At 35.5% G+C, this 10778-nt stretch overlaps 1 protein-coding gene across 6 annotated transcripts; it reads left to right on the top strand.

The window, feature by feature from the left end:
* The first annotated feature begins 2419 nt into the window (after nt 1-2419).
* Nucleotides 2420-10543, top strand: LOC132050356 (E3 ubiquitin-protein ligase RSL1-like). 6 transcript variants are annotated; one of them, XM_059441586.1, is made up of 4 exons: nt 2420-3023; nt 5533-5853; nt 6462-7213; nt 10080-10543. In XM_059441586.1, exons 1-4 carry the CDS (start codon nt 2604-2606, stop codon nt 10183-10185), a joined length of 1599 nt encoding a protein of 532 aa, XP_059297569.1. In that variant the 5' UTR covers nt 2420-2603; the 3' UTR covers nt 10186-10543. The 6 variants fall into 6 exon arrangements, with proteins under 6 accessions (XP_059297569.1, XP_059297570.1, XP_059297571.1 ...); XM_059441587.1 differs by having other exon boundaries at nt 5536-5853; XM_059441588.1 differs by having other exon boundaries at nt 2420-3017.
* Nucleotides 10544-10778: the final 235 nt, after the last annotated feature.

Consider the following 10778-nt stretch of genomic DNA (forward strand, 5'->3'; position numbering starts at 1 on the left):
ACATTAAATTCAATATTTTTATTCTTATCAGTATCCTTCTACATTTTAAATGACTTTAATTAATTAATTGTGAAAATATAAATTAGTAAGGTGTGGTGTGAGTTATGGGCGGGATATTGGGAGGGTAAAAGAGGGGTGGTCCATGTTTCTCTAAACCCAAAGTGTAGCCAGCGCGACCTTTTGTGGCGACTTGAGTAGCCATTAAAAGTCCGCTGCAAAAAAAAAAAAAAGGACTAAAGTCTCCACTAAAGATCAATTTTTTTTCTTCGTAAAAGTCACTAAAGATCAACTATGTATAGAAAATGTATTATACAGATAAAAAAGTATCATTTTTGTATAGAATATGTATCCCTACCATATATTTATAGAAAATGTATCATAGGTTTGTATCATTGTTGTGTAATTTGTGTATAATAAATGTATCATCAATGTATACTCACTAATCATATATATATTATACATTAGTTGTACATTGATTATACATTAATGTTTCACATATTATACATATTCCATACATAAGTCTAGAAAATGTATCATTGTTGTATAATTTATGTATAAACTGTATCATTCTTGTGTAGAAAGTGTATTATACGTCTAGACAATGTATCATACATATATAATATATAAACTGTATCATTCTTGTATAGAAAGTGCATATAAACTGTATCATTCTTGTATAGAAAGTGTATATATAATTCCAGCATATGTATATAAACGGTATCATTCTTGTATATAAAGTATACCATACGTATAAAAAATATATCATACATATACGTATAGAAACCGTATCATTGTTGTATAGAATATGTATCACTACTGTATATGTATAGAAAATGTATCGTACGTATAGAAACTGCATCTTTATTGTATAATATGTGTATAATAAATGTATAATTAACCTATAATTTATGTATAATAAATGTATAATTTATGTTTAATAAATGTATAATTAATGTATACTTACTAATTTTATTAGTTTGTAGTTGATATATTTTAGTTTGTTAAGTTTTCGATGATGGTTACTTTAGTATATAAAATGTATAATTGTTGTATAGAATATGTATCCCTACTGTATATGTATAGAAAATGTATCATAAGTATTATTCTACATGTTTTGAGATATTTCTTGAAGGCTCAATCAATGTATAAATATACACATATTATACATGTTTTGAAATATTTTTTAAGAGTTCAATCATTGTATAAGTATACACATATTATACATGTTTTGAAACATTTATTGAAGGCTCAATATGATTTTAACCTTTAGTGGAGACTTTTGCAGCATACTTTTAGTTTAGTCGCCACAAAAAATCTTTTTTTTTTAAGGCGTTTGGGCTGCTGGACCGGCCAGCGCTTGTGAATAGTTTGGGTCGGCCGGCCAGCCAGCTCACTATATTAGACCCAAATGTGTTTTTGCGCGGATTGCCCTTCTTTTGGGGTGGTCTTTAAATTTTTCCCCTCATATTTGTGGTCTTTAAATTATGCCCCTCATATTGCTGGTCTTTAATTTTTGCCCTTCGCATTGCAACCCGAGCGTTCACGTAGAAATCATGAGGTTCGGGTTCGAACCCCGCTCAGGCACATAAATTAAAAAAAAAATTGCAAGGTAAGGTTTGGGTCGCGTGTATGCCGGACCTGGCATACTCTTATTAAGGAATTACCAAATTTATGCCGGACCCAGCATACTCATGCCTTATGAGCAGACTTGGCATAAGTATGCGGGTCGCATAACTTTGGTAATTCCTTAACAAGTTTATCGGATGGGCATACTTATGGGCAAACTTTTAATGACAAACTTTTAGTTAAGTTCTTAACTAAAAGTATTTTCCTAGTTATGCCTTATGGCGACTTTTAGTTAAGGCACAACTAAAAGTATGCCCCATAAGGCATAACTTTTCCTTAAGACATAGACTTTGTCTTATAAGGCAAATTTTTAGTTATGCCTTAAAGAAAAGTTCCGCCTTATAGGGCATACTTTTAGTTATGCTTTATGGGGTAAACTTTTAGTTGTGCTTAACTAAAGGTTTGCCCCATAAGTCATAACTAGGAAAAGACTTTTAGTTAAGGTTTAACTAAAAGTTTGCCCATAAGTATCTTGGTAAAGATAACTTTGGTAATTCATTAACAAATATATCTGTTAAAAGATAATAAATTTAAACTCTATCTTGCAAATTTTTAAAAAAATTTTGACTGAAGGGTTTCATAAATTTTAGTCAAAAGGCAAAATTTAAAAATTTTAAATATGAGGGGCAAAATTTAAAGACCACCCCAAAATAAGCAGAATTGCCCGAGTTACCTGTTGGCTATTTTATGTCTTTTTTCCCAAAGTTAAATTGAAATGGAACCCACATTGCACTGGTCAATTAATGAAGCACTCACACAATTATGATATGGCGGGCCTGCCTCACCCACAATAATCATTTTTCGGAGACTCGAGACTTGTTTCATACTCTTTCCCCATTCTTATATAGTCTCTCTAAAACAGTGATGAAAAAGCTGCTACGAACCCCTCCCCATACAGAGCATAAACTCCAGTGAAAATAAAAGCAAGAAGGTGAAGAACCCTTAGTAAAACCTCTTCAGTTCTACCCCCCAAAAATATGGAAGTTACCGACGATCTTCACTCCCTACTAGACGAACAACGCCGTGAAATAGCCGCCGCTGAAGCCGCCGAAGACGATCTTCTCTTCGCTTTTCAACTCCAAATGGAAGAAGCTATGTACAACTCTCTCCCAAAAGATGACCCAAATTTCGCTTCAAGTTCAAAACTCACTTTTTATGATGGTGACGTCATCCCTAAAAACACGGTTTCCAATATCTTCGCTGAGGAATTGTTGAAGTACGAGCAACAAGTTAAAGACCACGAAAAAGCTGAAGCGGAGATGAGGAAAATTGAAGATGATCTCAACCGTCGATTACACGATCAAGCATTTGCAAGGGAGATAATCAGTGTGCCGGAGGATCAGTGGAAGGAGACAGGCGATTATTTACACAGGCCTTATGGACAGGTAAAGGTAAAGGTAAAATATTTTAGGGGAAATCACGCTTTTTGTCTACTGGGAGACCCATATTTTGAGTTTGTTGCCTGGTTTAGCCCATATTTGTGTATAAACACTTTATTTCCACTATTATACACTTTTTTATACAAGGTTTTTATACGTTATAGATAATGCTTCCCCAGGTATGATGCTGTATAATATTGGGCAATTCGCAGAATTGCCCTTCTTTTGGGGTGGTCTTTAAATTTTGCCCCTCATATTTGAAATCTTTAAATTTTACCCTTCGCTAAATCCCATGAGTTTCAGGTTCGAACCCCCACACAGTCAAAATTTAAAAAAAAAATTCGCAAGGCAGAGTTTAAATTTCGCTATGCCCCCATCGGCATACACTTGTGAAGAAATTAGCAAAGTTATGCCGGAACCGGCATACTTATGCCTTATGGGCAGACTTAGCATAAGTATGCCGGTTCCCGCATAACTTTGATAATTCCTTCACAAGTTTATGCGGATCCTAAGCATAAAAGTTTGTCCATTAAAAGTATGCCCCCATCGGCATAAACTTGTTTAGGAATTACCAAACTTATGCCGATGGGGGCATACTTATGCCTTATGGGCAAACTTTGTCTTGAAGCATATATATAATATATGCATTTTTTTTTTAACCACTTCAACTGTGTTAGAACAGAGTTACAAACATCCAGACAAACCTATGTAAATATTGAATCAGTGATGTACTTAATTTCTTTTTCAATTCCCACGTAATATCTTCCTGATACCTTCAAATATGTACACTCTTTAGAATCTAAACAAAGCAGATCACTTCAAGTCCATATTTCAGAGCCAATTAATCCTTAAAGCATCTTTATAAACTACAGAACTTTTTTTTTGTCCAAAACCACAGTTATGAGTAAACTACCGATTTTGCCTTATAAGGCAAAGTTTAAATTTTGTATGCCCCTAAATGAGACTTTTAGTTATGTTTAACTAAAAGTCTCTTGGGAGGGGGCAGACTTTGCCTTAAAGGGCAGACATTTAGTTATGCCGGATCCGGCATAACTTTAACTTTTTCTTAAAGATTGTATGCTGGATCCGGCATACACTCCCCTAGTCCATCCTTACGAAATTATTTTTTTATTTTATGCCTGAGCGGGGGTTCGAACCCAGAACTTCATGTATTCGCTCATCTTTCCAAGCAAAGGGTAAAATTTAAAGACCACAAATTTGAGGGGCAAAATTTAAAGACCACCCCAAACGAAGGGCAATCCGTGCAAAAAAATGTATAATATTGTGTAATGTTGTATATTGGGCTATGTGGCATAATATTTTATGTTGGGCTGTATTATTTTGACCCATTTTAGGGAAGATTACGCTAGAAAATATTTACACACATTAGCCCATATTTTGAGTTTGTTACCTGGTTTAGACTATATTTGTGTATAAACACTTTTTATAGGTTGATGCATCATGTATAATGCTTTCCCAGGTATAATGTTGTATAATATCGTTATGTTGTATTGGGCTATGTGGCGTAATATTTTATGCTGGACTGTATATTTTTGAAAATTTTCCTATATTTTATTTATAAACTCATAAATCTTTGAATACAAAATTACCCTCTATGTCTACTGGGAGAAAATATTTACACTTTAGCACATATTTGGACCTTGTTACCCGGTTTAGCCTATATTTGTGTATAAACATCTTTTATACACTTTTATACAAGGTGTATACATTATGTATAATGTTTTCTTTCCCCAGGTATAATGTCGTATATAAATATTGGGCTACGTGGCGTAATATTTTATACTGGGCTGTATTATGTTGACCCATTTTAGGAAAAATTACGATCTATGTCTACTTGGGGAAAATATTTAGACGCTTTAGCCCATATTTTGAGTTTGTTACATGGTTTAGCCTATATTTGTGTATAAACACACTTTATACACTTTTATACAAGGTTGATACATTATGCATAATGCTTTCTCCAGTTATAGTGTTGTATATTACCTCCTCCCAATTTATGTGACGCTTTTTAGAAATTTTTAATATATCTTTTAAATATTTTGAATTGTCAATTATTGTGACTTATATTAATACCTTTTTGTAGTATCCAAATATATGTAAATTTTATTTGAAAATAACTTAAAGATTCCATGCCCACATTCACAGTCAAAATTAAACTGTTTGCCTCTCAAAATTCGAACTGTGCCACATAAATTGGGGCAGAGGGAGTAATATTGTATAATACTGTATATTGGACTACGTGGCGTAATATTTTCTGTTGGGCTATATATTTTTGAAAATTTCCCCTTTTTATTCATAAGCTCATAAATTTTAAATGCTCTCTACAATTATCCGCACTTGAAAATAGCTAGCAACAACTCTATTTATAATAGTACGAAAGTTGCTTTGACTATTACTATAAACTGAAAAACCTATTCCTATATAAATCTGATTATAAATCCTATTTAGACATGAATTAAAACACCAAATCCTGATTTCCTACAACTTCGAATTATTTTCTTTCCAGCAGGAAGGTTCGTCGAAGGGCGCGACATTGCAAAATGGGGATTGTTTTGGAGTTTATGTGAAGGGTTTAATGGGAGAAGATGTTGAAGAGATAGTTGGGGTTGTTGTGGGGAGAAACCTTGCTGGGATTGGAGTTGCAGTTTGTGATCCGAGTGGTATATTGGTGTTTGAAGTGAGTAAGAATTTGGTTAAAGGCACCGAAGAAGTATTGACTGATGAAATTGCAGAGCTGAAAGCACTGATTGAAGGGCTTGATGTTGCTGTAATGCTGGGTCTGAAAAGGGTGAATGTCTTTTTGGATAGTCAAACAATCTTGCAATATGTAAGTCCCCTTCACCTAGCATATGTATACTAATAGTATTAATCATGTTATATCATATGTAAACAAATTAAATGTTCTGATCCTGGACATTTCTTGCGCATTTCTATAACAGATGTTATTTTATATTTTGTCATAAGAATATAATTTATCAGAGGGTATTAGTAGATGCAGTGACCCAGTGTAAGTTTGACACATGCTAGAGTAAATAAGTCAGTGTCGGAGTGATTTTTGGCAACAAATAGAATCCGCATCCTTAACATTCTTATTTTAAGAAGTATATGCCTCTTTCTAGTTATGAAGAGGGACTAAGGAGGAGTTTTTGAGCTAATTGAGAAGAACTTAGTTCAACCGAAAGTGGATTGTTTTAAAGTATGATATTTTCTTGGGTCTGTCGATTTTTATCTTTGAGGTTAGAGTAGGGCATAGTGTGTACTTTTATCTTGGAGGAGGTATAGTGTATACATTCATTCTCCTCTATCACGCACTAACTAGAGAGCACTTCGTGCACAAGGTTGAGGCAAACTACTATTTCGTAGAATTTATTAAAACTGTATTATTTATAAATCCCGCCTTAGGTTTATCATTATGATTGATGTATGTTTTTGCAGGTTACGGGCAAGTCGCGTCCAAGAGAGGGAACTATTGCTGCACTGGTTGAACAGGCCACTTCTATTTTAAGAAAATTTATGGATTGTGCACCATTTCTTGTGACACCGAACACCGTCAACTTTGCAATTAAACTTGCTACTGATGCGATAGTCTCTCAGGTTAAGCAACCATTAGAAACTCCTCGAAAGAGAAAGAGCATCACCGAGAGTTGTGCTATTTGTCTGCAGGACACTGATGTAGATCATATGTATCTAATTAATGGCTGCCTGCATTATTATTGCTTTTCCTGTATGAATAAATATGTGGAAGCTAAACTCCTTCAAGGAATGCTACCTGAATGCCCTCATGATGGATGCAAGTCTCAGTTGAAAATAGATAACTGCAAAAAGTTCTTGACACCCAAGCTATATGATTTGATGAGTGAACGTGTGAAGGAAATTACCATTCCTATCACGGAAAAGATTTACTGCCCAAATACTAAGTGTTCTACATTGATGTCAAAAGCTGAGGTCCAAATTTCTGCCCAAGTTGGGGCCAGAACGTGCACGAAATGTCACCTTATTTTCTGTAGCGATTGCAGAGTTCCTTGGCATCAAAACATGACTTGCTTTGAGTATAGAAGACTGAACCCTTACAAGTGCGTAGACGACTCAAAGCTCAAGTCTCTTGCTACACAGAGTCGTTGGCGTCAGTGTGTAAAGTGTAACCATATGGTGTCCCTTTCGGAAGGTTGCTATCATATTTACTGCAGGTCCTTTACTTCTCCTTCCTTCTTACATTCTTGTTCACATGTTGGAGTTATACTAATTCAATTCGGTAAAATAGGGAATTGATGGCTTCTGGGCCAAGGGTCTATCAGAAACAGCCTCTCTACCCCACAAAGGTAGGGGTAAGGTCTGCGTACATCTTACCTTCCCCAGGATTACACTGGGCAAGTTGTTGTTGTTGATGATGACTTTTTTGAATGATTCGCAATAACTTAAGATGTTACAAGCATGACTATAGTTCATTCTCTAGTGTTTTCTTTTGAAAGGGAAAATATAAGTAATTATCTAAAGAAGGTAATTTGTAGCATACACTGCTGTCTTTTTCCTTAGATATTTAGGTTTAGATACTATTAATGATTGGTAGGAACCTACTCAAAAGATGCATATTTTTGTATCCTAAGTGCACCTAGCGATTAAGTTTGTCTGACTTAATTGGTAATTATCCGACGACTTTCTAAGAATTGCCTGCTTGACTGATTAGTGCTGCTTTAAGCCGATAAACTATAAGCTGAAGAAAAGAATGTTGTGCTTTGTAGCTTAAATAAGTATCAGATTGTCATAAGCCACGCAAAACATGTCTCTTGTATTTGCTGTTAAGCTGGTAAGTCCAACCAAAACATCAGATATTGAAGATACCTATGAGATTCTTAGTGAAAATCATGAAGTCTGACTAGGGAAAGAAAGATTAGACCACATGTTTACCAAAAATAAAAAAAGAAGCAAAAAGTGTAGCAATTCTTTTGTTGGAAGTTTTTGCCGCATTACTCCGTTCTGACTTGCCGGAAGTTTGGGTGAAGTTGTCGCATTTGTTTAGATGGCTGGAGTTACAAGTCAGATACAATTTGCTTATCATAACAGAACCTTTAAGTGCTTTGCAAGTTCTTCTCATTTCTTTATTAGGTGATTTCCATTGCTTAAGTTGCTCAGACTCTTCACGTTCGGTGCCGCACCCGTGTCGACACGACAGGGGTGTGGATCTGAGTGTGGGTCCATACTCGGTCTGGTCAACCGATTTTGGGTACTTTGACCAAAATTGATGAAAAAATTCGGGACAGATAAAAACAAAAGATGAGGTGAAATGAATTATATATAGAAATTTCTATGTCAGTCCTTTTTCTTTTATCTCCTTCTAGGATTCTCCTCTTGATCAATATTTTCTCCTCAGAATACCTTGTAAGTTTTCCACATAATGTCACATAATTTAAACATTTTTTTATAACTCTATTTTTTGATATTTGAATTATTTTTAGCCGAATTCCTGCACCTGTATCCGTAGCTCGCTCTGTAACTCAAATCTTAAAATTTAGATCAAGAATCCGACCTCTAGATCCGCACCCGTATCGGACACCCGCACCCGAGTCAGAGCAACTTAGATCTTTGCCATTGGAGAACGGAAAGAGCATCTGAATTAAAGAGGTGCACCAAACAGGGATACCTTCTTAAGTTGACAGTACAGTTAGCTTATCATGCTGCAAATCGGTTTTAGTTTGACAATGAAACTGGCTCTTTTGCCATAATCCTTCCTGTATCATCTGCTATGAAAGACAACCACCTCAATTATGTTGGTGCACCTTTTTGTTGTGAATGACCAGCTTGCTCTGAGGATATTTCTGTAAATTTATTTTTGGATTGGACGGTTGTCGACTCGACCCATTTTTGTAGAAAAGGGTGATAAATTGATTTGGTATGAGTACTTTTATTGTTTGCTGGATCTGCTGGAAGGTAAAGCCTTTTAAAGTGGCAGCCTTTCAGTGTCTTAAGGGAAGACCCGGAAATTAAGTGGTTGTTGGTCAACGTATTGGAATGATGTCGGTGAAATAACACGATGCTGGTAAGAGTGGCATGTGTCAAAAACGTGTAATCTCAACAACTAAAACGGAATAGAGAGCGGAAAACTGAACAGTCACTCAACTGGCATGAGTCATGACTAGCATCTTTCAGCTGTATAATCTTTGTGTTATTGCATTTTAGGAAGGCCTACTTATGGGTCTAAAGGTATGTGGCAAGCATCATGCACCCAAGGGTAGCTGTTTAAATCCCATCAGAAGCAAAAACCTCTAGGTGATTTCTTCCGATTTGTGTGTTGGTCAGAGGCACTAGGTACCTTGCAAATTAGTCGAGGTGTTGCAAGTTGATCCAAACACCACTGTTGTTAAAAAAAAAAAAAAAAAAAAAAAGTATCTGGAAAGCATTATGAAGTACATACTCATTAAGACCGGAAAGGTAACAAAGAGGACCTGAATGTTATTGCTCTTTAGATGATAGAGCATCTACGGCAGGATCCATTCTCTTTGCTTTAGTACTTTCGAAGCGTTTGATCTTTGCCTAAAGCGTATGTAATGCATGGATCTCTGTCTTCCAATGTTGAGGACTTGTGTTCTACTTCTTAATTGTGAACACTCGTGCAGCTTGCAAACAAACGTGTACAGAGAAAAGTACAAACTAAATAGGAAATAAATGAGGTGGTGACCTAGATGATATGACTCCCAGCTCCATGTTATTATGAAGAGAGTCCTCATTAATTGCTAAATGAGTTCATAGGTAGGAGGGGAAGTGATTAGGTCAAAGATCTCTTAGATGTTAAATGCTTGGTTGCTCTTGCTTTTTTTCTTTCCTTGTTTGGGCAGTTGGGTTGTATGAGTTGGGTATATGCTCTTATTTTACAAAGTTTAACAGGAGAATTGAGTATAATTCTTGTTGTCACTGAAAAATTACATGGTCTAAAACTATGTTAAATAAGCTGGTTTACTTCCCTTACCATGTAAATGTTCTCGCTGAACTTCATTTACTATTCATTTGATGTTTTAAGAGCTAATTTTGAGAGTGAATATCTCAACTGTATTTTTCCAGATGTGGTCATGAGTTTTGTTACATGTGCGGAGCTGAATGGAAGAGCAAGAAACCAACATGCTCCTGCCCAATATGGGATGAAAGAAATATCATTCGTCGAAATTGACGTCAACCAAGGAGAGGCTGATCTCGATATGACTTCCGGTCTATTTTGCACCTGAAGTTTTGCAGAGACTAGTCACCAGTGAGAAGAGATGGGAGTAAATATAACTTTTTATATGTGCAGTTCTTTTGTTTCATGGGGCTCTTGTAGTCTTCTTGTAAATACATGCGTGCAAGGATGCTAATAGTAGGAGATATGTCCAAACTCCTCTCCCTTGCTAGGAGTTTTTGGATTAAAAAACCTTTGCTGATAGTTTTGAGGATTCTGTGCTAGTCCATAGCGCCCTTTTTCCAATTTATGATATGCCAGTTAACTAGTTATGACCTCGTAATGCTGAAAAATGTTGAAGTCCATTGGACCATTTTGATGAGTTTCTTTCCTCTTAATATATATATATATATATATATATATATATATATATTTTTTTTTTTTTTTTTTCTTTTTCCGATCCAGTAGTTTCTATATGAATCATATGGCTAGGTGGATTAGCTGCAGAAGGAACTGATGTAGAACCATGTCTTTTCAATCCACCATCCGGTTCATTGGCCATGAGTTTGAGAATCTTGGGTGGAGAAGCTGGATTTGTGTGGAAAAGG

The sequence above is a fragment of the Lycium ferocissimum genome, chromosome 3, assembly GCF_029784015.1.
Source record: "Lycium ferocissimum isolate CSIRO_LF1 chromosome 3, AGI_CSIRO_Lferr_CH_V1, whole genome shotgun sequence".
NCBI lineage: Eukaryota > Viridiplantae > Streptophyta > Magnoliopsida > Solanales > Solanaceae > Lycium > Lycium ferocissimum.